This window comes from Ictidomys tridecemlineatus, chromosome 5 (genome assembly GCF_052094955.1).
Source record: "Ictidomys tridecemlineatus isolate mIctTri1 chromosome 5, mIctTri1.hap1, whole genome shotgun sequence".
Taxonomy (NCBI): Eukaryota; Metazoa; Chordata; class Mammalia; order Rodentia; family Sciuridae; genus Ictidomys; species Ictidomys tridecemlineatus.
Genome location: NC_135481.1, coordinates 10,566,357 through 10,592,630, shown reverse-complemented (window position 1 = coordinate 10,592,630; position 26,274 = coordinate 10,566,357). Strand labels below are relative to the sequence as shown.

At 52.1% G+C, this 26,274-nt stretch overlaps 1 protein-coding gene across 1 annotated transcript; it reads right to left on the bottom strand.

Annotated features, from left to right (window-relative positions):
* Window positions 1-5,385: 5,385 nt before the first annotated feature.
* Insyn1 (inhibitory synaptic factor 1) lies at window positions 5,386-24,842 on the bottom strand. Its single transcript, XM_005316774.4, has 3 exons — window positions 23,722-24,842; window positions 22,596-23,316; window positions 5,386-13,404 (listed from the first exon to the last, which is right to left on the bottom strand). The coding sequence occupies exons 2-3, from the start codon at window positions 22,749-22,751 to the stop codon at window positions 12,682-12,684; spliced, it is 879 nt and encodes a 292-aa protein (XP_005316831.2). The 5' UTR covers window positions 22,752-23,316; window positions 23,722-24,842; the 3' UTR covers window positions 5,386-12,681.
* Between the last annotated feature and the right edge of the window lie 1,432 nt (window positions 24,843-26,274).

Below are 26,274 nucleotides of genomic sequence, written 5' to 3'. Positions count from 1 at the left end.
TCAGCTTCCCCAGCAGCTGGATTTACAGGTGTGCAGCACCATGCCCGGCAAGTAGTTTCAAATATGCATATGGACCCCAATTTGTTTCTCTGGGCTGTGAAAGTCCAAGCAACTCTTTCCTGCCTTCCTTGCACAAACTCCTGAGCTGTCCTCTCCTGTCCAGCTAGGATGGCACCTGGTCCAACCTTCACTTGGCATAGATGGGGAAATCGAGGTTCCTCCCCACCCCTGCCTCTTCCCAGCCAGAAGGAAAACCTTGCCCATATCTCTGTGGCAGGCAGAGAGACAGGAAGCCTTGATGGAGAAATCTGAGAAGAAGGGCTCACCCTCACCCCGCTGGTCCCCAGCAAAGTCTCTTTCTAACAAGAGCTGTTTTCATCCCCATCACCTAAAGCCCAGAGCTGCTCTAATTACGTGTCAGCCTGGAATCTGACAGGAAGCATTTTAATTATTAATTTGAAGTGTGCTGAGCATCAGGATGGAGGAGGGCTGGTTCTCTGAGCTCACACCAGCTCCGTCTGCTGGGATCTCATTAGTGACACCTCACGCCTCCCGGCCTTCCCTCCCTAGCTGGGGCCTCTTTCCTGCCCCCGCCCAGCATCCTATCGCCTCTCCCTTGACCTTCCCTGCCTCTCCCTTTGCACTGCCCATTCTTACTTTCTGTTTTTCCTTATGCTCTTTGGCACAGAGTCTTCCCATTAATAGATGGAGGAGACTGAGACCCCGGGAACGAAGGGGTCTGCCCAATGTCGTGGTGTGTACTAGTCCCAGTCAAGGTGCGTCCTTGGGTTTTCTGATTTGGAACTCTGTGGTTCCTGCCTGCCAGTGAAGGTGGACTTCTGCAGGGCTGTCCCTAACCTATTGTGAGCCATCTTCATAGCACATCATCAAAAGTGACGAAGTTTCTCCATTTTTTTTGTTGTTGTTGTTCATTTGTTTCTTCAATGTATCTGACATTTTAAGGAACAGTTTTCTTGCTCCATTTACACCCATGCCCTCTGAGTTCTAGGGTCCCACTGCTTGTCCTGTCCCATGACAGGTAGAGTCAGGGCCTGTTGAGGACTAAGTCATTGATGCCTGTTTCCTTTCCTGCCTCCAATCAAAAAAGATTTTATGATTGGTTGTCAGCTCACTGGTTGTTTTCTGGATTTAACTCCTGACACTCTCCTGTGGGGATCTGACTCTTCTGTCACAAGTCATTGTTTCTGCATTCTGGATTCTGGGCCACAAATCCCCAGCTAGAATGTAGCCCAGGGGCTAAAGAATGCCTGGTTTCACTTGTGTCCAGCTTTGATGTGGCTGGTGAGGTTGAGGTGACTTTCCTATCCCTGGTTTCCCTCCTTGTGCGGTTGGCAGATCCTCTGCCTTCCCAGGGTGTCCCTGCCTCTGCTTGTATCCAAGGCTTCATGCTTAGCAACCTGTGCTCAGCGGAGGGCCCCTAGTTTGTTTCTTTATGCAGCCTTCCTCAATGTTAGTTTTCGTGCTGTAGTGCATGAGAAGTCATAACCCACTAGCAGGGATAAACACTTATGCTAATTTGATCTAGGAGGACCTGTGGGATCCAGAGGAGGAAGCAAGGAACCTTGGAGAAACTGGAGAAGACTTTGCAGACATGGTGACATTTGAGTTGTGCCTTGGAGAAAGAAGTCTTGGCATATCAGTCATGGTGCAATAAATGGAAGACACTGTATTTTTAGCAGAAAGGAATTGAAATTAGGGTATTAGATGCTTACAACATTGTTGGATGGGCCAAAGGAGCCATCTTGAAGTTGGGTCTCTAGCAATAACTTCCAGAATATAGACTATTATATTCTGGAACTAACTAGAACTGACAGGCCATGGAGCAACTTCCTTGGCAGTAGTAACCTGGATAGTGGCCCCCAAAGATGTCCATGTCCAATTCTTGGAGACTGTGAATGTTACCTTATGGCAAAAAGGACTTTGCAGATGTGATTAGGTTAAGAATCTTGAGCTGGGGATTATTCCAGATTATCCAGGTGGGCCTCATAGCATCACAAGTGTCCTTATAAGAGGGAGGCATGAAAGCAGAGTCAGAAAACCAAACCAAACAAAAATTGGAGATGGGATGAGAAAGCCAGAGTTGCCCTGAAGAGAAAGAAAGGGGCCAGGAGGCAAGGAACCTCCAGAAGGAGCACAGTGCTGCCCACCTTGAATTCAGCCCAGTGAAATTGCTCTGAACTTCTGACCAGCAGAATTGTAAAAGATAGGTTTGTGTTGTTATAAATCTCGAAGTTCATGGCAATTAGTTACAGGAGCCAAAAGAACATGGGGTGTGGGGAAGGAATCACTGGAACCATTGGGTTCAAGAACACGCTTCCAGAGCCTGATCCATTGCTGCCTCTTCTCTACACCTGGGAATCAAAAAATTCAACACGGAATCACTGCTGCATTTCCATGGTGAGTTTTGCTGGCTGAAAATAGCCAAACGCAGCCTCCAACTCTCTTCTTCCATGTCTTGCCAAAGTGCCTATAATTGCTGGAACCTGATTCACATACAGAGCCTCAGCTGAAAGGCACCCACATTTTTAGCTTTCCAGTCACCACAGTCTAACCAGGCTCGAGGACATGGTAGGAATGGAATGTTGAGTGTTAGTCAAAGGTGTCAAACACAGTGGGAAATAACTCAGGATTAAAATGAGCAACTGCATGTTCACACCTGTCCAGGGTATCACAGTGGAGAGATGGCACCAGCTGAGGCACAGGAGCTGGAACAACCTTCCATGTCAAGGTGAGGCTAAGCTCTTTGCCTAAAGTCCCCCAGCAAGGAAGTGACAGGTTTGAATCCAGCTTTGATTGACTTTAGAGCTTGGGCTTCTAAATAATCACAGTACTGAGGAGGGGCAGGGACAGGGGAAGTCATGGAGAACACAAGAGCACAAAGGAACTGGGTGCTTCAGAGAATGTGGGCAGCTTGTATACCTTGAACAAGAGCTTCATGGCAGGAATGTCAAGGAGGAGGGAGGCTATCAGACACCAGGTGACAGAGGATTGAAGGTGCCCTGATAAATGCTGTAATAAAGGCCACAAAGAACTACTGAGATTTCATTTTCTTTTTCTCTTTCTCGCTCTCTTTATTTTTTCTCCCTCCTTCCTTCTCTCCCTCTCTCCCTTCCTTCCTTCCTTTCCTTCTTGTTCCATAGAAGTTTTGCCTTTTGTAGTGAAGAATGATTTACAGTAGAGATCGGGGAGCTAAGGTGGGGAGAGAAGACTGAACCCTGACCCTGGTCATACACTGAGCCCCACTTTTGCCCTAGTCTGAATCCTATCCTTGGCCTCTGCCTGGGCACTAACTCTGGTTGTAGTCTGGGCAAGTCTCATAGCAGAATCCTTCTCTCATGCATCCTGGGAAGGCAATTGGGAAAAAAAATGGTTTATTCAAGGCAGCCCTTCTCTATTACTGTCTGCAGCCCAGAGCTTACATCCTTAAAAAGCTTAAAAAGTGTTAGTTTCTAGGATGTGAAGGATGACTGGACAATGCTTGCTTAGCACTTGATGAATGGAGGAGGAGGAAGAAGAAAAGAAGGAAGTGGGGCACAAGAGGAGGAGGAAGAGGACATTCATGGCAGGAATGCCCAGGAGGGAGACCATAGGAAGGTGAGACCCTAGAAAATTTGGCACCCTTTTCTACAATAAAGGGGGCTCTCATTACAGACCAGAGCTCCCTGACAACCAGATAGGGGTAGAGGAGGGTGCAGTGACAATCTGCTGGGCCTCTAGGAGAGAGTTCAGATCCCAGACCCTGCCATAGCCATAGGTCAGTGGGGTGTTAGTGAGAGGAGGGCTGGAGAAGCCTGTTAAGCAGGCTGTCCCTCCCTGTCGCTCCCTGGCATCCACTGGCAAGGCACAAGCCAGCTGTGGATGGAGGCAGCAGGCAGAGTTGAACCCTGGGGCTAAGCCCTAGGGAAACAGCCCATTTTTCTAAAGTGAGGTGGGGACAGGTCCTCACAACTCTGGGATCAGCCAAGGTGGTCAGAGATGAGTTGATTCTCCCAGGTGCTGAAGCCTTGCATGGCCTCTCTGTGTCCCACCTTTCCTATTGTCCCTTCCAGCTCTAAGAGTCATTTTGACCATGCTTCCCTGTCCCCATGCAGATTTCCTGTTTTACTTCCAGTTTAGGGGAATTCTGTCCTTCTGGGACCTTTCTCCTGAGCTTAGGACATTTCCCAGAGCCAGTGGGACAGGAAGCAGAGAGCCTTTTAGAAGGAAGGACACATATTACCGGTTGCATCCTGCCATCTGGGCTTTGCACAGATGTCACTGAGCCTTCACAGCAGTGCTGTTGGTAGGTCTGACACCCTTGATAAAGGGAAGTTCCAAGAGTAGGAGACAGGGCCCCAATTCAGATGTAGTCTCTGGCTCCAAAGACTGAGACCTCACAATGTGCCACTTGTAGGCTAGTTTCATCACCTTCTACAGGCAGCTTCTAAATTTGGCGGAGGAGTCAGTGACTATGAACCTCCAAGCTCTGGGACCCTGTCTGCCTGTCTGAGCTGCCATGAACCTGTTCTCTGCATCTGGAATTTTGGAATGAGCTCTCTGCCATGGGTAAGGGGCAGTGAGGTGAAAATGATGGCTCTCTGGGATCAGCCTGGGTCAGGGCAGGGACCTTTTCAGTAGACTCACCTGCCTCCTGTTCTGTTCCTTGAGGAACCTCTCCAGACCACAGTGCATGGGATGAAGGTGTTCAGGATAGGTGGAGTTCAGAAAGATGAGCTAAGAGGAGGCTCTGAACCTGGACCCGTAGGCCCCAGTAGTCTCAGCTCAGAATCAGGACCATGTGTCCTTGTGGTCCTGTGCAGATGTGAGCATCACTATGTTGACCAAATGCAGGTGGCATCATTCCTGTGGTGTCCTCTGGGGAGCTGTGCTGAGGGGCCATGCCCATGAGGTACAACATGAATGGTGTTCCTGGCAGATACCCTCAGCACCTCCCAGTGAAGGACATTCTGATAGGCTTGGGGCAGAGTCAGTGGGGTGTCTTAGAGGACTTCTGGAATAGCACCCAACCCCAAGGCACCAGCAGCAGGGAAGCTGGGGGACATAGTGCTGATGTGGTCAGCTAGACCTATCTTGTCTGGACTCGGCTGGGACTTCAGAATAGAGATGAGAATCACCTCTATCTCTGACCACCTTGACTGATCCTGCCCTTACGGGGTTTGCAGTCTGTAGGGGAGACAGCTGGATGTATATGTATGTGTGTGGAGCGGGGGGGACTTAGGGCAAAGGCACTTGTTAAGCAAAAATTCACTTAGCTAACACTTCACAATATCCCATCCAATACTTGAACAATGGCAGTTACTTAGTGAATGCGTTGTTTCTATGGCTGATACTCTGGTGGACTGATGGAATAGCAATGAGAGCTACTTGATTTGAAGATCCCTTTATTAAAAAATGTGAAATCATTCCTCAGCTATGAAACAATGTTTTGATTTTTTAAAAATGGCAAAAATAAAAACAAACAAACAAAAAGAACCCCCCCCCAAACAAACCAAAACGGGGTGAGTGCTTCTGAAATTCCAGCAGAGGCCAGTGGCCACAAAGAGTAAGAGGTTCCAGCAAAGTGGCCGCTCAGGCCTCCGCTTCCCCAAGACCCAGCATGACATCCTCTCCTTTCCCATAAGTCTTCAGGAATCATGACTCCCCTACACCTGGAACCAGAAGAGACGTTTAAATCCTGAGGGCCAAGGAGGTGCTTTAGAGAGCTGGAGTGGAGGCAAGAAGTACATCACTGAGAACTTGCCATGTGAAGCACATCAATTGTTCCTGCCCTCATGGGGTTTGCAGCCTGCTAGGGGAGACAACTGGATGTATATGTGTGTATGTGAAAAAGGGATGGGGGGACTTATTGCAGAGGCAACTGGGCTTCATGGTGCACGTCTGTAATCCCAGCAGCTCTGGAGGCTGAAGCAGGAGGATCATGAATTCAAAGCTAGCCTCAACAACTTAGCAAGGGTCTAAGCAACTCAGCAAGACCCTGTCTGTAAATAAGTCATAAGCTGGGTCCCCACCCCACCCACACGTTCTTCTGTTCAGCTCCTGCTGACTTGTTCAGTGAGTGAGTGCCAGCTCTGTGTTCTCATATCTACTGATTTTTTTTCCTAAGAAAATCTAGATATTTATGTAAAATCTTTTTTGAACAATGTGGGAAGCAAAGCAGGTTACCAATTTGCAATCTCTGAATGAGAAGAAGAGAAATGCCCAGGAAACTTCAGGGTGGGTAGGGTCAACTTGACCTGAGGGAACCTCTAGGCTCCAGAAGTTTTCAGAGTTCTCTACCCTGGGGCAGAACCCTGAAGCTACTCTACCCTGAAGCTACCTCAGCCTCTAGCAGAGTACAAGGAGCCCCTTTATTAGGAAGCCCAAGGAAAGGGTCTTCCTCAAGGAAGGTCACAACCTTGGGGAGACTCACATGCTAAATAGGCAAAACTGGACTTTATATGGTGACCCACCCCAAGAAAGTTATCTTCTTTTGACTATACCAGCTCTGGAATGGAGTCTGTTTTGACAGAGGCTGGCACCCTACTCTCAGGTACCAGAGACCTTGCAATGTGACCACATTTTAGTGATACTAGGCAGAATTTCCCAGGGAATAGTACTAGAGCTGCCTGAGTTTGCCAAACTAAGCAGCTTTCTCATTCTCCTGGCCAATAAATAGCCCAGGAACCTCCCGGTGCTCCCCTGGTGTGTCTGGGATCACAGGCCAACCCTGCCCATCCTCACCCTAAGAGTGCTGTGTTCAGCACTCCTGGGAGGCATCTGCCTTTATTGGGTGATTTTCTGGATTTAACCCTTTACACTCCCTGCTGAGTTGTGGAGGCAGATGTGCCTCCTCCTAGCAGTGACCCCACAGTCATTATCTGGGTGGGCAATGGGGAAAGATGGTACTCAGTTCCTTGACTATGAGGGGTTCCATAGTTCTGTAACTCTCCCTGAACTCCTGGGTCACTACCTATTAGTGAGCCTCCTCCTCCTTCCCCATTTCCCCAAAGTGCACTCAGCTCTGACTACCTCCTTCTAGAAGCCTCCCACAATCAGTCTACTGTTTGGTTCAGGACAAATTCTCCACTCTCCAGGGATCTCCTGGGAGAGCTCCACCACTGGGCCAGAAAGAGTCAAGGAAACACCACAAAGATCAGGTCCTCCAGGCCTCTTTCCTTGGTTCCTCCACAGCCTGTGCCTTATCGTGAGCCCCACCCTGTCCTGCTTTCTTTAGGGTAGAGGACAGGTGTGGTAAGGCCTGGACACTGGTTTTCTGTGGCTTTTCTAAAATGGCCACAGGTGGGGATGCCAAGGTGGGTCTGTTCCATTGTGGGTGGCTCCTGACCTCTGCACATCCCAGCAGGAACAGGAGGGAGAGTAGAGCTGCAGGCAGGTATGTGAGCTTGAGTGTTCCTGGCAGGGAGTCAGATCTGATCAGCACAGGGCCTGGGCTATGGGCAGCATCAAGACCCCTTGGTTTCCTTGGCTGCTTGGTTGGATGCAGGTAAAGGGGAGAGGTGTGTGGTGATGACAGCTCTGTCGGGGTACAGGGCAAGCAGATGGGATAAATCAGGTCACATTGGAATCCCAGCTAGTTTACACATACAGAGGCGATAAGGCCCCGATGTCCCATCCTACTGACCTGAAAGGTTGGGAATGCATTGTAGGAGGGATGTTTAACTTGCTGTGCAGGATGAAATTATTTTCAAGGGTTCTAACATGATCACACTACTTACCAATGTGCTTATTTGGTGTTCTATCTTTTAAAGGGGTCCCTATCTCGTTAGTCTCTATGGATCTATCTAGTCTATCAGACTAGACAGGCCCACAGCCTCCTTCTCCCTTAATTAGGAGGATGGAGTCCCTCCAAGGGGGCTGGAGGGCTCTGAAGTTGCTTGCTGACAGTGCTCTCTGCTTTCTCCGTTTGCACCAATGTGCACCCTTTGTTCAAACAAGTCCTCGATACTGTCCACCATATGGGTCACCTCAGTCATCTTCATCTGAAAGTCCTACCAGCTCCAAATGCCGTGCATCCCCCCCACCGCCCCGTTCAAGGAAGCTCCATTTCAAATCCCTTCTTTTCTCAGAATCCTCTCCTGAACACTCCAGCGCTCCCTTCCTGCTCTCAGAGCCCCAAAAGCCCAGAACAGTAAGACCTCGGCATTTACAGTGTAGACGGCAGGCTGGTCTTCTGGCAGTGCCTGAGACAGAAGAGGAAAGGGCACTTTGGACCTGAAGCTTTTTTCCTCTGGGTCACCTAGTTAGTGCCCCAGGCTCACTGGCAACTGGGGGTAGGGCTCTAGGGCTCCTGCCCAAGCTGAATTGATGAAGGTGGGCCTGACCCCTGCTGAGCCTCATACAGAAAATCACATGGCAGGCACTTCATAGACACCAGCTCTCAATATATAGTTTGAATTATAATAGCTGTGTCAAGTCCCAGCTCTGCCAATCTCTGCCTTTGTGACTTTGAGCAAAGTCCTTATTTGTTCACCAGTTTCCTCATCTGACTTGTAAAATGAAGACCATGGTTAATCCATTTACTCAATAAATGATGATTGAACAACCTATTCTGTACTGAGCCCAACTAAATCTGCCATTTAGTGTTAGTTAAAATGTGTGATCCGGAGCCTGACATTTGCTAAGCTGTCAATAAGTGCCAGTTTTCTTACACAAGTCTCAGCAGAACAGTCAGTAGGAGCTGAGCGTGGTGGCGCATACCTACAATCCCAGCTGCTCAAAGTCAGCCTCAGCAAAAAGCGGGGTGCTGAGCAACTCGTTGAGACCCTGTCTAAATAAAATGAAAAATGGGGCTGGGATGTGGCTCCGTGGTTGAGTGCCCCTGAGTTCAATCCCTGGTATACACACACACACACACACATACACACACAAAGAATGATCAGGAGGTTGGAGTAGGTTGGGTAGGAGGGGTTGGGGCAGGAGAAGGGGAACTCAGAAGGGAGGATTGCAGGGCTGGGCCTAACTGCCTCTTATTTTCCCAGCATGCCCTTCTCTTCCTTCTTGTTAACATGCTTTGTTTCTAACAGGGGCTGGTTCTGAAGTCTCTGAAAATATGCCTTCCTTTCTGTCCCTTGGTTTCACCAGACCATGTCTGTAGGCTGCATTGTCTGTCCCTTGTCTATAAAGTGCATACAGGGATGCCTCATCATTCTTAGACACTTGGGACACTGCGGTGTGCCCACCCTATAGAAGTGGCTAGGATCCTCTATCCCTGCAGAACATGCCCCAGAGTGGCCACCTCACCAACCTGGCCCCCTTTTTCCTGGCATCACAGGTTGGACCCAGTGTCATTTCTGGCTTTTCTGTGCTGAAACCCCAAACCCTTCAGTTTTGACTTTGCCTAGTCCCTGCTCACAAACCTTCACAGGGGAGGGGGATGGGTGTATGTGTGTGCTTAAGTGACACAAGACCTGGCACATAGGTGATCCTCAATAAAGGTTGATCGAATTAATGCACAATGGATATTTCCTCTGCAAATGGGGTTCATTCATTCATTCAACAAACATTTATTGAACCCAAGACCCATTCAGTGCCAGGCTCTGAGTCAGGGGTTGTGATATTCAGGCTGATGATAACCAAGTTCTCCAAACTCTGCTCATAGACTTTTCCCTCTCAACACACTCCCCAAGGTCCCCCTGGCTCTCAGGCCACTCAGCCCTCATCCTTTCCCCCCAGAGACCAAAGCACTGGTTCCATCATGCATTTGAACTGCAGCAGATGTTTGACTGCTAAGTCACTGAGTTTGGGGTTGAATCCTGGTCCATAACTCATCCCGTGTGATCGTCAGCAAAGGGACTTAACTTTTCAGAACCTCAGGGTCCTCATTAAAAAATAGGCATAAGTAAAATGGCTTATCTCATAATTTACTATGAGGAATAAATGAGATAAGGCATATGCTTAGGACAGTCCTCAGTCCTAGTGCATAATCAATGACTCAGAGCTATTGACGACAACTCCTTTGTGTCACCAGCGCCTGGCTCCCTCCCGCCTCTTCCACAGAACCATGTAGCACAAGACTGTGAACACAGTAGTTGGTTAGTGGACTCAGACCTCCTGGAAGCAGACCCCGTGGGCCATTCTGGAGAGGAAACCCAGGCACCCGGGAAGGTTCAGAGGCGGGGAAGAGCAGGAAGCACTGCACCTGGCTGGAGCTGGAAGGTCTGGAGGAGGGTCCAGGGATGGCTGGACAGGGAGCTCACTCCCTGGAGACACCCATTCTGTGGCTCAACAGCTTATTATGATAGTTATAATTTTCTTCCAGTGGACACATTCTGTATTTCAAGTTATGAGAAGCGGTAGGGATCCCACCTGAGCGGGCCACTGGGCATGGCAGCCAAATACTTTCTGGGCTTTCAGCAAAGTGAACTTGTATCCATTTCAAAATCCACTCCACACTTTCAGGACACACTTGCTCCATTTGGATACAAGTGACAGACACTAGCCAAAACCACATACAGTCTTAATAGAGCCAGGGCGGGGCGCGGGGGGCGGGATCTCCCTGGGGGTGGGGCAGGACATATCCTTACTCAGGGCTCTCTCAGAGACCCCTGGCTCCAACCCTCAGGTTTTTCCTTTGTGAGATGGAAACTATTCTATTGGATTTTTTCCCCTGACTGTTGGAAAGATCAGCACCACTTGCCTGGGGCTTCCTGGGGCTGATAGAGGGACTCTGCCTGCTGGCTCACAGACCTGGATTGACTCACCCCATCTTTGGATTTCCACTCTAGAGGCTGCATCCAGGTGGCTCTGTAGGGCTCTGACCTCACCATGGCCCAAGGAGCAAACCCACACTACAGAACACTCTAGATGTGCCCATAGCCTCCCAATTCTATCCCCTCATCACTCCAGCACAATCTCGCTGGTTCTCTGTGGCCTGGGCTGGTAGCACCCCTCCAGGCAGGGGCAGGGGTGCTGCTGAGCCTGCTAGTCAGACCCTCCTTAGCCCTCACATGGGGTCCCCTCTGGAAAGGCCCTGGAGTGCTCTCTAACCACCTTAATTGAAATATGCAGCAGGGAGGCTTCCAGGAGCCAGGACCTTGCTGTGCCATTGACCCCACCTCTCTGCTCTTGGTGAGGAGCAGTAAATCAGGTGGCGGCCATCTCCTGACTGACAGCTGCTTTGAGGGACAAAGCAATGTGGTGCTTGTGACTGAGCGATGGCTTCTGATTGGAAGGGAGCAGCTTCTTTTCTCCACCCACTCATGACTCCTCTGCCCAGGATATCACTGAAATGTGGGATGGGGGGTCACACTGACCTCACTCCATCCAGTGCCTATAGTTTATCAAGTGTTTTCACATTTACCATCATGCTGGAGCCCCATAGCAGCCACTGAGGTAGATGAAGACTATCAGACCCACTTGACAGATGAGGTAGAAAGGCTCAGAGAGGCAAATGAACTTGCCCAAGGTTACACAGCTGCTAGGTAGCAGAGTCATGAACAGTTTGGAAACCACTTGTTCATTGGGGTAGGATGGCATAGGTTCTATAACCTAAGGCCAGTTACTTAACTTCTCTGAACCTCAGTATACTCAGTTGAAAAAATGGGAATAATAGCTATCTTGTTGGGTTATTGTGAAGATTAAATGAGATAATGCTATAAAATGTATTTGGCATAGTAGTAACACAGAGACCTGCCCAATAAATGTGAGCAATGATAGTGATTATCATCCCAAGGATATTCAGATGCTGTCCCTGTTAGCAGGTCATGCCCTGAGTGAAGCCCTGATGCCTCTTGGCTTTTCCCTTGTCTCTGCTCAAGACTTGTTAATGTGGGCGTGGGAGTTGGGTGTGGAGAAGGAGGGGTCGAGGAGGACCATTGCACTCCCCTCCCAGCTGGCTGCCTGGCAAAGGTGGCTGGGGGCTGGTCTGTAGCCCCGGTTCACAGCCTTGTCATGACTGCTGCCTGTTACTCATACACAACTCAGTTCTGCCCAGGGACAAGCCAGAGGCTCTGCTCTGAGGCTCTAATCCTCAGATGAACTGAAAATGGGAACTGAAAGGATCAGAATGATCCAAGTCCTCCACAAGCCCCTGCCCTGCCCAGCCCAGTCTAGTCCTGCAACTTCTGTGGAAGCCCAGCTTCCTAGCCCCTTGGGAGCAATTTTCCCTTCCTCTATGTCCTGGGAAACCCTAAGATGCAAGAGGGTAGAGTGGGGTTGTATCAATCCAGGTAACTTTTCCTTTGAGAAGGAGAGGCCTTGGAGTAGAAAGATGGGGGTGCAAGTGATCCAGGGCCCAGCGGGAGCAATGCCACCCTTGGGCCCTGAGTCCTGCAGTCTCTTGGCCATCAGACACTGCTCTCTTAGAGCCTGCCTTCTGCAGATGGGTCTCCTCCAAGACATGGCCCAGCCAGCAGCCACCTAGTACCACTGTGCTTACCGCCTGCCAGGTTAGACCACCTCCATCTCACTCACATACTTTTAGATACCTCCTCAGGGGCCCTGCAATGAGAAGGGAAGGAGGGTGGGCTCTGACCATGCTTCCTGGGACTGAGGAGGTAAGTGGGCATCTGTGTCTAAGATGAGCTCTGGAAAAGCTTTGGGGCCTGCGGGGCCGGATCCTTAGCATTTTTAAATTTTATTATGACTGTGTTTGTTTAAATATATATATATATATATATTTATAGCTCTATGTGCCAACCCCCCCACCCGCTTCCCCAGCCCCTAGTTTTTCCCCCTGGCTTTCTGTCTGGTGGCCGTGTAGGGCAGCACTGTCTGCGTGCTCTTGTCTGACACTGTCTGGGTGCTGCTGTTCCTTGTGACCCTTCGGGTCTGTTCTGGGGCCAACGTGGGCCCTGAGTGACGGCCAGTCAGTGGAGAGCGCCTTGTCTTGTGGGGGGCTGGGGAGGGCTTGAGGGGGGTCACATGGGTCTCCGTATGGGGCAGCTCAGAGGGCAGGCCCACCTCCTCCTCCTCTGCCTCCTCCTCACCGTCCCCCTCCTCGTCATCGCAGCACAGAGCGTGGTAAAGCACTTTGTCACTGAACCGTACCCTCTCTCGTGTCCCTGGAGTCCGTTGGGGCAGCTGGCCCTTAGTAGGGCCAGCACTGAAAGCCTCCTCGCTGGAGGAGTCGGGGGTCTCCACTCGTGGCCCATTGGGGATGGGCATGCCTCCATTCATGAGCCGGTAGTCAGGGCCAGCCCCTGGCCGCGTTGACTCAGGGCCGTCCACAGAATCTGAGGGTGTGGAGACGTCCAGAAAGGAGCAGAACTCCCAGCTGTCCGAGAGGATATCAGCTGTCATGAAGTCCAGATGGCCCAGGTCAAAGGGGCCACCCACGCCCGCCTTGTCGCTACTAGAGGTGCTGCTCACAGTGGCCGTGGTCCAGTCGTCTGGCTCCAGTTCAAAGTCGAAGTCAGAGGTTAGCTTGTCAATCTGGCTCACCACCTAGCCAGGGAAGGGGAGAGGAGATGAGAGGCGCCAGGTGGGGGCCTAGTACCACTTGGATATGAGTGTACTTCTGCCCTGCCCTGCTAGACTCCCTGGCTGGTAACCCTAAAGGAAAAGACTGGACTTTAAGTCATAGGTTTATGTGTCCTGTTGAGGTCCCAAACGGCCAGAATTGGACTGGGATGTACAGAATTTGTTCCGGCCATTCCCAAAGGTCAGTTTACAAGTCTTCAGTCCCTTGGGGGGAAAGGGAGACTGCTTTCCAGCCCTGCAATCCATCCATTTACACATTCCTGTCCCAAACAAAGCTGCTTCTGGGGAGCTGTTCCATTCAGGGCTTGATCCTCATTTGATTTGAGAGGGGGCCATTTAAGAGGGTTGAGAGAGTCCAGCAAGCCTATTCAGAGGCCCATCCATCCTCAGAGAGGAAATGATAGAGGGTGGCCATGAGAAGGACCCTGTTCAGGCTTCTTAAAGCATCCTGGACAGTTCCTGCTGCTGGTCAGGGACTTTGTCTTGGCTACCCACCAGCCCTTCCAGATAAGAACAGAGGTGTGTGGCAGTGGCTGAGTTAGTTACTCCTGTGCCCCCAGAGCTTCCTCCCTCCTTTCCTGTTCATCAATGAGCAGAGATCCATCCTGGCTTGTTGGGAAAAGGAATAAAGTGAGCATTATTTGGTAAGCAATAAAGAAACCATCCATCTTGGGCCCAGAGCTGCTTGTTAAATGCACTCAGGAGGCAGTTCGGTTGTGGAGGTCACTGCACATCCTGCCCTGCCCTGCATAAAGTGAAGCCCTGAGCCTCCATGCAGGTGGCCCTGCCTTAGGACATCCCCTTGCCTGGGCCTCTGTCAGCACATCAATCAGGGTGGAAGACTGTGAGGGAAAGAGAAAGGTCCAGTCAGAGACCTAGGGAGAGGACAGAACACAAGAAAGGAGAGAGAAGATTCAGTCCAAAATCAAAATAGCTAAACAATAAAATAAAGCAGAGGGACCCAGGGTCAGCGATAAAGAGACACACACAGCAAGTCATCTGGACTAGAATCCAGCGCCCAATGCCAGTTGGTGCTCTTTACCTGGAGTCACAGCAGTCAATTAATTAATTAACTAGGCCCTTAATTCAACAAACACGTATTGAAGACTACTGCTGCAAGAAATGTGCTAGATGCTTGGCAAGGGGTGGGGTGGTGAGTGGCTAAGGTGAAAGAAGCAGTGGGCAAAAATGCTGTCAAAAGTAGCTGGGGCCTGTGGGAAGGCTGCTCCATCAAAAATTGGAGGTCAGGGGCAGGTGACCTGGTTGGCCCTTTTCCTCTCTGGGTCTTTCTCAATTTGTAAAGAGAGAGAGGAGATGAACTAGTTTTGTCTCCGAGATTCCTCTACCTTTGGGATTCTAGGAGACTGTGTTTGTAGAGGTGAGTTTAAGTTGTTTTGGGTGTCACTGCCTAGGAAGGTCCACTCACCACAGCCTCAGACCAGGAGTGGCTGAGGCCTGCAGAAAAGCTGGAGGAGTCAGGATACCAGACTTAGCTTAGACATTGCTGTGTGTCTTTGAGCAAGTCACATAAACTCTCTGCACGTCAGCTTCATTCACCACCAAGTGGGTGTGAGATTCCCAGCCCTGCCAACCTTGGCAGAGTGTCAGGAGGAACAATGAGAAGGGCAGTGGAAGGACTTCAAGGAGCTTTGGGAATAAATGACATCATCTCCCACCTCTGACCACCTACTATGTGCCAGGCTTTCTTACCCTTCCTATTCCTGAGTGTCACCTCCGCCCATGAGATCATTATGCTCCCTGCTGCTGCTGCTGGTTCAGGGACATATTTTGAAGACCACTAGTCTGGGTACTGGGGATTTACTCCAGGTGAAAACACAAGCTGGGCAGCTCTACCCATCCCCCAACCCCCAGGGCTCTTGAGAAGCTGCTGCAGCCTGAGGGGTGGGGGGTGGTGCTGCCAGGAGGGATCTGGAGTGCAATGACTTGGCTGTGACCTCTCAGACTTCACAGGGACTAAGAGGAAGCCAGGCTCCCTGATGCTCAGTGAGGATGACACCAACGGACCTCAGGCCTAGACACGCTCTTCCCATCCAGGAAGCTGAAGCTGGCCACCTGCTCAGAAGGCCTTCCCTTTGGCCCTTCCCTTCTTTAGTGTGCCCCTCTTGGGTTCCACTTTGGAGGTATGGAGGAAAAGCAGAGAGGCACCTGGGTTCAAGTCCTAAATCTGCCTTCTCTTGACTGTGGGAATTTAAGCAGATATGATAATACACCTCCAAGCTTTGGTCTCAGGCCTATAAAAAGGGATGACACTCCTCTCCTTGCTTGGTTGATGAAGATTAAACAGATTAAACTGCAGAGTTAGGACAGCCAAAAACTTAAGAATCTGTGCTCTGGCCAGGCGGTTGTAATCCCAGCAGCTTGCGAGGCTGAGGCTGGAGGATCGTAAGTTCAAAACCAGCCTCAGCAAAAGTGAGGTGCTAAGCAACTCCGTGAGACCCTGTGTCTAAATAAAATACGAAATAGGGCTGGGGGTGTGGCTCAGTGGTCAAGTGCCCTTGAGTTCAATCCCTGGTACCAAAAAAAAAAAAAAAAAACTTGAGCTCTGGAGCCCGACCTGTAATGCTGGCCAAGTTACTTAACTTCTCTGTGCCTCTGTTTCTTTGTCAAAGGAGAATTCTAGTAGTACCTACTTGATAGGGCTGCTGTGAGGACTTAATGACCTAATGCTCTTGGGAAAGCATGTAGAAAAATGTAGCCTATCAATATCTGCTATGCACCACTGGGCAGGAGTGCATGTCCAGGTCCCTGGCACCAGGCCCAAAAGTGAATGGGAATCAGTTCTTTACCAAAGGAATGACACTCTAATAGGGAAATTTCCAAGCCTGGGAAGAACACTGGAATATGGTGGGCCTTTCACCACCTTGACATGGGTAGTACCAATTTTGCCTAAAGCAGGTCTCTCTCTAGGCTGAATAGAACCAGAAGGTCCTATTAGCCAAATGGCTATGAGGTTTGCAAATAAATAAGGCCAGTCTATTAGGTGGGGCAGGTCACATCCACTTAATCAATGATATAAATTTGGATCAGAAAGGAAAGCCATGTGCCCAAGGGTACCTGGTTTCTACGCAGGGACCTGAGTCAGTTCCTAAACCTTGTTGCCCTTCCCTGGTGCTTCATCTCATGGGCCTCAGGGAGGGCAGGCAAGGGGCAGGCCTTGCGCTACCTGTCTCTCTGCTTCAGATGTCTTGAAATCTGTGATTTCTCTCTGTGATTTAATAATAATTTTGCCTATATGTAATTTGGGTTTGTCTTGGAGTACAGGGAAATAATTATATACACAGAAGGAAAGAGAGGGGGAGAGAAAAAAGTGGAAGCATAAAAATCACAGAATCATAGAACCTCAAAGTCACAAGGCTGGAGAGGCACTGTTGAGTCCACCTGTCTCATTGTGCTTGCTGATGGGAAACTTAGGCCCAGAGACTAGAAGGAGTGGCGCTGAGAACAGAAGTCAACTCCTGACTTCAGGGCCTTGCACCTTAAGACCAGGAATGACCTACTCAGGAGGGACCAAGAGCAAGCACTAGAGAGGAAGGACAGGGCTGAAGGGTGTGATAGAACTCACTGGGGACCCGAGGCATAGCCCAGGCCCCTGTCCCAGGGGTGTCTCCAACCTCTGTTCTGGTCACAGCTTTAGTTTCCCTCTCCTGAACAACTGTACCCACCTAATTTTCCCACTGACAGCCTTCTCCGTGCTATTGCATCCAGAGAATTTTCTGGCCACCCAACAGGACCACGTCACCCCTCTGCTTGCAGCCTTTCCCTGCTCCCTAAACTCCTGAGCCTCCCAAACACAATCCCTAATGTTCCCTTTCCTGTCCAGCAAGAAGGCTCCACCTTCCCAGGCCTGCCCTCTCAGTACCCCTCCGGCACTCCACCGATCTCACATCTGCCTCTGGGCCCTCCCTCCGGGCCCTCCCTCCCTCCTCTCTGACTCCCTACGGCTATCCACACTTCCATGAGGAAGCCTTGCAGTTGAGGGCAATATTTGACACTGGTACAACTCTGTGCATACATGGTATGATACAGTTGATATCTGTCTCCCCGTGAGAGGCAGGGCTAGATGGGTTTGTTTTGCCCACACAGCTACAGAGTGGTGACTAAAGGCTTCATAAGAACTGCTGGGGGCTTCTTTGTTAAGGAGGAGTTCCACAGTCTTAGGCACCTCTGTATTGCTTGGTCCAGTCTTCCTTCCAGCTCTGGCTTGAACCCTCTCTTTAAGGAAGGCACCTCTGTGCTCCCTAAGGCCCTATAGCCTGGACTGAGGACCCAGGAATGCCAGACCCAGCAAACCCCACCCCCACCTCCCCTGATAAGCTGCTGTCTCCTTCCTTCTCTTCCAGCTCCCCGGGCAGCTGGTTACATAACTGGAGACTCTGCATTATTTATGACCACTGATTATTTTTTAATTCTGTGATTACGTTGTTTATTATCTTCCTGGGGGGCTGTGGAGTTGGGGAGAGACAGAGTGAGCTGACCGTGATTCATGGCTCTCATCCTGCAATTTGGCCTAATTGGCCAGGGAGCTTCAAGGAATCTGTCCGAGTAGGAGAAAGCAAAGGGAAAAGGGAGAAGAGGCAGGCAAGAAAAAAATAATAATAATAAAAAATCCGCGCGATTCGTGCTGAGCTGTGGGTGATGCGGCTGACCCACTTTGGCATGGCCCTGTGGTCCCCAGCCTCTCCTTCTCCAGCTGCTTCCTGGCTGGGCCACATTTATTTATCTCAGGCTCGCAAGGCCCTTGGCTTTCCCTGCCACCTTCATACACAGCTCCTTGCCAACCGGGACTGCACAGTGGGGCAACCAGGAAACAGGCTGCCACTATGCCTGCTTCCTGTGAAAATCAGGTGGGAGAGCCCTCTACTGCCACCCCAGGCTGAGGAAAGACTATACTCACCCCTTCACCCTTGGGCCAAGGTGGGCAACTGCGCCTTTAAGTTATGTCTGTCCCAAGAATTCCTGATGATATGGGGGGGATACAGGTAGTCAGCACAAGGATCCCCTTTGATCCCCCAGGGAGGAAGAAGCCAAGTACCTGCTCATGGGGTGCTCAATATCTGGCAGGCCAAGGACAGAAGGATCCTGAACCCTGCCCTTGGGAGGTTTGGGTTGGTGGGCAACAGGAAGCAGCAGGGAAGCAGGTTCCCTCCCAGAAACACAACAGGAAGTTCTTGAAGATAGTATGTGATTCTCACTGAAGACAAATCCAAATTCCAGACCATGCTCAGCAAGAGGCCTTGGAGTTCACCCCTCATACCCCGTGTAACCTTAGCTTCTGCTCTCTTCTCTGCTCATTCTGCTCTAGCTGCAGGCTTCCTTGATGATCTTGAACATGCTGGGCACCTCTGCCAAGATCTGGCCCAGAGCACCTGCTGCATGCCATGTTCTTCCCATGGGTAGTCATTCACCTCCCCACCCTCTCCCCCACTTCCTTTGTTTCTCTTCCAATGCCACCTTATTAGAGACTCCCTTCTTACCCTGTCACTGTCTCTATCCCCTTTTCTTGCTGGTAAAAAATGGTAATGCAGGCAACACCAACAGGCCCAGGCCAGGAGGTCAGGACCTGGCGGTGACTGCTCCTGGCTAAGAAGCTGGTGTGGCTCCAGAAAACCAAGTTATACATGGAAATGAGGAGCATGTCAGTGCTAGGATCATTAGTAATAATACCTAACAGAGGGCCAGGTGTGCCTCCCTGGTGGAGCACTTGCCTAGCACGCACAAGGCCCTGGGTTCTATCCTGTGCACCCCCAAAACAAAAACTAAAACATAACAAATATGGAGCTGGCTTTGGGCTCATTGATGGCTAAGCACTTTATGTATAATATCTCCTTTAATTCTCACAACAACCCTGGGACAGAGGGTGGGGGTGATGTAAAATTTGGAACACAGAAGCACAGAAAGGTAAAGTAACTTTCCCAAGTTCACACAGGATGGAGCTCACATCTGAAGCAAAGACACTTGGTATATGACCTGTGCTCCTAGTTCCTGGGCTGCGCTACATCTCTAAATTAGGATCCATGGAATTTTGAGGAGCTTAGAAAGCTTGCTGGGACTGGCCTGGTATCCTGGAGTATTGGGGAACATAGGAGAAGTGAGGGCTAATTAATGTTTGACTGTCATATCCCTCTGTGGTACAATTTTAGCTTTCAAAGCACTTTTGCATTTCTTACCTCACTTATGTCTTTTAAATGACTTTCCCCACCCATGGGATTGAATTTGCTCCCTGTTACCAGGGGAGCTAGTGGCAGAGCTAGAGCAGGTGTTAGGGAGAGAGAGGGAGGTACAGGCTAGGGAACTCCAAATCCTCTAGGAGTGTGAGTAGTGTTGGCCCCCCTCTTCCACATGCTAAGCCCCCAATCAATCCTTACAATATCACTATGAGATACAAATCATCATTGTCCCCATTTCAGAAGTGAGCAAACTGAGGCTCAGGAGCTTGGGGAAGAAGTGCCTTGGTATCTCTCATCCTACAGTGAATTTCAGGATGTATACTCAAGAGGATAAGAAGGGTATGCCATGATAGGGGTGTCTGGGGGCCAAGGGTCCCAGGACCTGCAGACAGGAGGAGGCTGGCAGAGGGGAACCAAGCTGAATCTTCCTCTCTGCTGCCTTGTTCCCCCATCAAGCATCCTGTGCGGCTCCCCTGAGTCCTTTGTATGAGTTTTGCCTCCATATCCAAGTGCCCTGCCTTCCTGATATAAGAGCAGAGCTGGTGGGGACTGAGCAGATACTACCCAGGGAGTGGGATGTGATGAGGGAACAAATGCCTGGTCCCTTCTTGACCTTGGGTCTGCCCAGATCCCCAAAGAAAAAATACCACACAAAAATACTGTGGAGAGCCAGGAAGATCAGCTGTACAGTCCCTTTGGAGGACCAAGAGCCAAGATGACAGGCTCCAAGGAATGAATTACAAACCAGAGCCTGGTTCCCCCACTTGGTAACCCCATTCTTGACATTCCATCCCATAGGAGGACAGGCATAGCATGTCTTCTGCCTGGGCCTTCCTGAATCTCACCTATTTTCCTCTGCCAATCACTCCATGTCCAGACCCTGCCTGGGGGGATGAAGGAGCTTTGAGCCCCCCCACCCCCACAGATGGGTGCCATTGGCAGCAGGCAGGCAGTGGCATACGGGGTAGACTCTGGTTGCCATAGCAACCTGCCAAAGTCTTGGGTGGAGGCACATGGCCTACAGGGTGTATGGGGGGAGGGGACTCATCTTCCTCTGTCCTGTCTCAGGCCTCTAGGCTGCATAGTCCATGCCTGGAAGCTCTGGTGTGGGAGGCATGGGAGTAGGTGAGTGTGACAAGAGAAGGGGAACATCTAGACACTCTGCAAATAAATCCCAATGCCATAGCATCAAAGCACAAGAAGTCCCCTGTCAAAATGCAGAGATCACCCAGTAACCCACCTGCTGAAGACCCAGAATAGGTATCAGGAACTTGAATTCTAGACTCAGTTCTGCCCCTGGTAGCTGCATGGTCTTGAACAAACCCCTATCACTCTCTGGTCCTCAGTTTCTTCAACAGTAAATGTACAGGGCTTGTCTGGATTACCTGCAAGATCCCTTCAAGATCTGGATGACTATGCTAGAGAGAGAGGGGATGCAGGCACCTGGAAGATGCTCAGTTGGAAATAGGCCAAGTTGTATCAAGGTTGAGATCCAAGATTAGAGTCAGTCTTGGGTCCTTCTGCATGGGCCTGCTGGGGCATGGGTCCCAGGCTCCTGACTAAGATTGAAACTCTGAATAGGTCCCATGGCCCTGACAGAATTAAAGTAGCCAAAGAGGGTAGGAAAAGTTATTATAATCCTTTGGACCCATAAGGTTGGAGGAGAAGGGACTGCTTGGGGGGCCTCTAGTCTTTGACTTTCTAATTGTACTACCAAAGATTTTCAGCCCACACCATGGCCAGCTTAGTCCATAGACAGAAGAACCCCTGCTCTGTCTACCTGAGGCAACAGTCATTCCTACCTCCTGAGACCGGATTTCCTGGCAGGCTCTATGAGGCTGAACCTGGACAGAGGGGCTGCCCAGCCCAATAGTAGTTCCAGGAATCTCTGCAAACCCACCCCCTCCCCAACTCTGAACATAGTTTCTTCCAAAGAACTTCTGTTCCTTGGCTCAGACCACACTGGAATGCTACGTTGACAGTCTGGGATTGGTACCCAATATCACTCCGCTTCCTCAGCCCTCCTAGAGCCCCTCTCCTCCCTGTGCCCATAACTCCAGCTCAATCACTCTCCCTGCTATCTCTGTAGGGGCCCTGGTTACAAGGAGTTGAAATTTGCCTAAAGCCCACCTGGCTGGTGTAATGGCACCCAGCAGGCAAATTCAGGCCAGTGGCTCAGAACGCTGGTCATGCATTTTGGGCTTGAACACAGCCCAGGGGGCAGGGCCGACGACTTGTGTACCTCATTACCCCATCCATGTGGGAAGCAGTAATTAAACCGAGCTCCACAGAAAGGGACATACACATACCCAGCATTTCTCAGTGACTTTTCAGGCTTGGCAAAACCATTCAAAAACATCCCTCGTGGCAGGGGAACACATCTCCTTAGAGGAGATCCTTGCCCCCGCCATTGTACACAAGGAACCCTGATGTCCACTAGTGCCTAGGCCCATTCTTACCCCAGGACAGGGAGGGCATGGCTGGTTTAATTTTTCCCCAATCAAGTGCTCTGAACATCTGTGTGATCTCTGAGGTGATGCTTTCAGCAGGGCCTCAAGCAGTGGGAACTGACTAAGTAGAGTCATCCACACTCTAGCAGGGCCTCTATGACCAGCTCAGTCTATGAGGTAGATGGTAAAGTCAAGAGTCAGCTCAAGTCCCAGAAGAATATCTCCCTCTAAGAAGCTATGGTGGAATTAGTTTTTACTGGCCACTTTGGCGACCTTAAATATTAACCATGGGGCTGGGTCCACTGACATGCTGCCCAAACAATCTCTGCAGCTCTAGGGCATGGTAAGAGTTTTGGCAAGTAGAATTAAGGAAAGGAGAATGAGAAGAAAAGAGGTCCCCAGCAGAGTGATACATGTGCACATGGCTTGGCACACTCAAACACACATACATGTTTTGGTGCCAAGCCCAGGAAGGCTGGTCTAAGGTCTGTGTGGCTCCTGTACATCCCTCGCTTACCTCCCTCAGCTCCTTGGCCACCTCCTTGAGCTCCCGCAGGATGCCTTCAAGTTGCCCGATGACCATCTTCATGCGCTGTCGAATCCTCTCTCGCTCACCACCACTGTTGGGGTCGTCACTGGGCTGCCCGAGGTCCGGGGTGCCCCGAATGTTCATCCTTTACCACGTGGCCGCAGGCCTGCCCATACTCCCCCCAGTCGGGCACACACTGTGTCTTCCTCGAAGGAGCCCCCCTCAGTCGGGCAGAGCTCCACATCTTAACGGCCCCCCAGCCCACCCTGGTACTGGGCAGCCCTCACCCAGTCCCTGCTCCCTGCCACTCCGCCTGCTCTTCCTCTGGGTGGGAAATGAACACCCAGAGGGAGACAGAGTCTAACAGAGAGGGTCAAGGTGAGGGCACAAGAGGGCAAGGGGAGGGGCCTTGGGTCCCAGGAGTGGCCTCCAGGACTTGACTGTGGGTGTGCAGAGCAGTTCTCTGCCTGAGCCTAGATACCAAGGCAGGGGGATGACTCTGCAGGGACTAAGGGTAAGGGATGCCCTTGGGATGGGGGAAGGCAGCAGCAATCCCCTCACAACTCCTAGGCAGTTGCAAAGGCAGAGGTCTCTGGATGCAACTGACACCTGCAGAGGGATGAGAGCCCGCCGGGGTCTTCCAGATGTGGAGGGGGTTCCAGATGTGGGCGACTCTGGAAAGGGAGCTGGATTGGAAGAGGGCAGCCCCCTGCAGAGAGAGCGAGCCTGGCGTCAGCCCTCCCAGGCTGCAGCACCAGCCAGCAATGCTGCTTCCTCCTTCCTCTCCCCTGTCTGCATCTTCTCGCTGGGGATTTATTTATTTTTTCTTTGTGGGGAGAGGTGGTAGAAGCAAATGCTTTTCAGCACACCCCTTCTCTGGCATGGGGTGGGGGAGCCCCTGCTTTAGAGGCATAAGTCCTCAGCTTCCTTTAGGGCACCCTGGCCTGGGTTTCCCCAACCCCCACTCCCCCAGTCAAGCCTGACTCCGCTGGTACACCAGAGGGCCTCTCCCGTCCTCCATCCTCCTCCTAGTGCCCCCAGGGTGCCCTCGTTCCCAGCGGACCCTCCCTCCCCTAGCACCGCCTTCCCTCAGAAGCCCAGCTCCAGCACTCACCAAGGGTGGGGGCACCGGCCTTCCCTCCAAGCAGCGTCGGGGGCCAAGCCCCAAGACGAGGTTGGGGGGCCCCCAAGGCTCCCTAGGGCGGACTTCTCTCTCTGGACCCTTCGGCCCTTGGCCTCAGGGAGGTTCTCCGAGCCGCGGTCGGAGACATCTGGGCGGTGGGAGGGGGCGGGGCCTCGGCGCTCCAGGAAAGGGGGCCGGCAAAATCCCCCACAGCACCCGTCAGGCTCCGGGTCCGGAAAGAGCGAGGGTCCGGCGGGCTCGGGGCTCCCAGGCCACAGGTGACTCGGGCGCAGGGCGGCCGAGACGACGCCGGGCCGGTCCGAGCGCGCGAGCCAAAGTCGGAGGGCTGCGAGGGCGCCGGGATCCCCTCAGCCCACGCCCGGCATTCCCCGGGCTAGGCGCTGTCCGGGATGCACTCTGTCCAGTCCAGATGGGCCAGGGCCGGGCTCCGCCGTGGTCTGCCCTGCCCTTAATGAGCGGCACTACTAGGCGCCCAGGACGCGCTCAGCCTGGACACACAATGTCCGCGCTCCGGCACCCGCGTCGCCCTGGGCGGCCGCGAGGATCCGATCAGCCCAGCCCCGCGGTCTTCCCGGAGCGAGAACGCTCCCAGGGCTCAGGCCACGATCCGAAAGGTCCGGAATCCGCCGGGTCCCCGGGAAAGGGCGGCGTCTGCCGTTGGGACCCCGTCTTCCCTCGGCGCGGCAGAGAGCGCGCGAGGCTGGGGGCCTGGCCCGGCTGGGTTCGGCGGCCCGGGCGCGGGCTGGAGCGGCGCCCGGCGGAGAAGAGAGGAGGCAAGAGGCGGCGAGAGGAGGCGAGGCGAGGGGATGAGGGGAGGGGCGCCCGGAGGGCCGGGCCGGACCGGGGCGCACGGGGCTCGCAGCCTCCGCTGGGCTCCCGCTGCCTCCTGCCCGCTCCCTCTCGGCTTCCTGCCTCGCAGCCCCGGGGCGCCGGGTCGCTGCAGGTGGGACAAACAGGCGCCGGGTCGGGGCTGGGCCTCTCTCACTGCCTGGCTCTGCCCTGCCCCACCGGGCTCCGAGGGCCTGGGCCCGCTCCCGAGCGCCGGCGCCGCGCCCGGCCGCCCCCGGCCCGCCCCGCCGCCCCCCGCCGGACTGGCCGCCCGGGCGGGCGCTGGCTCCCTCAGAGGCCGCCGGGCTCGCTCGGCTCCGCTCGCCTCGGCGCTGACAGGGAAGGGGCCGGCCCGGCGCGCCGGGAGGGAGCTTTTAAAGCGACACACACGCCTCCCAGAGCACAGCGCACAGCGCACATTGCGCGAGCCGGGGGGTCTCGTCACCCCAGAGAGGCGAAAGGGGCCAGAGCTTGTAAGGCTGGAGGCGGGCTAGCATGGCCGGACGCTCACTGACCTGGGGCGCTGAGGGGCGGGGACTAGGGACTTAGTTCCTTCCCACCTTTCAAGACACTTCATCAGCCTCTTTCCCTTTTTGCGGTGTACCCCAAGCTTCGCTTTGGACTGTTTTCTGCGTCCAGACCCCAATTACCTCCGTCATACCTCAAACCACCCCAGACCTTAGCTTAAATTATACTAATTCAGAAAATAGAACCTTTACTGAGCACCTTTACTGCTCTGGGGTGTGTGGGGAGAGTTTGGAGACAACCGTCAGTATCAGGTATTTCCTTCGGCTCTTCACCCATTTCCTCAACATTTATTCATTACCTTCTATGTACTGGGTCCCATTCTAGGTTCTGAAATCACCGGAGAGAAAAGTAGCACTTAGGAAGATCACAGCTTACAACAACACTCCTGAGCAAAATGAGGGGTGGTACATGCAGGACAGAGGCAAGTTCTAGAAAGTTCTAGAAGCAATGGTAACATCAGTGGGGAGGGTAGAAGGAGTATAGGCCAGGTCTGGCACGTTCTCTTAGGAAGGCAACCTTTGTGCTGCATCTCAAAGGAGAAGTAGGAGTTACCCAAGTGACTGTCAGTGTGGAGGAGGTGGGGATGGCATTCCAAGCAGGGAGGAGGGTGGGAGCAAGGGCTCCAAAGCAGAAGCCAGAGAGGGGGAGTTTAAGTCAAAGGTGGCCTTTTAGTTCCTGTTTTGACTGTTCTGTGGGAAGTGGATTAGAGGAACGCGAGATCTGGAGAGGCTTGGAGGGCCGTGGTTAGGAGCTTGGATTTTATCCTGGGGCAGAGGGGACAGAGGATGCTGGGCCGCAAGCTAATCCCCCTTGCCTTCCTAGGAGATCCCTCTGGGTCTCCCTGTGTGGTGGATTGGAAGAATAGACCACAGGCTAGCAGATTCAGAGGCTGTTTAAAGTCCTTAGTTGAGGGAGCCAGGCCAGAGTGGCAACAAGGCTAGAGAAGGAGGCTGCTTGGAGAAATCGTTTAGAGCATGGAGGCACTTAGAGACTCACTGAACTTTGAGAAGTGCGGTGGGTGCAGAATGCCTCCGGCTTCTGATTTGTGAGACTGGATAGGTGGTGGTGCCACCATGTGAGTCAGAGAAGGGAGGGGAATCCCAGGTCTGGGATGAAGAGGAGGAATTTGGAACAGGTGGAATGATACTGAAGACCGTCTATAGATCC

Coding starts and splice junctions, on each gene's coding strand:
- Insyn1 (XM_005316774.4), bottom strand. CDS start 22,751: ATGAACATTCGGGGCACCCCGGACCTCGGGCAGCCCAGTGACGACCCC. Junction 13,405..22,595: donor TGGCCAAGGAGCTGAGGGAG/GTAAGCGAGGGA, acceptor TTCCCTGGCTAG/GTGGTGAGCCAGATTGACAA.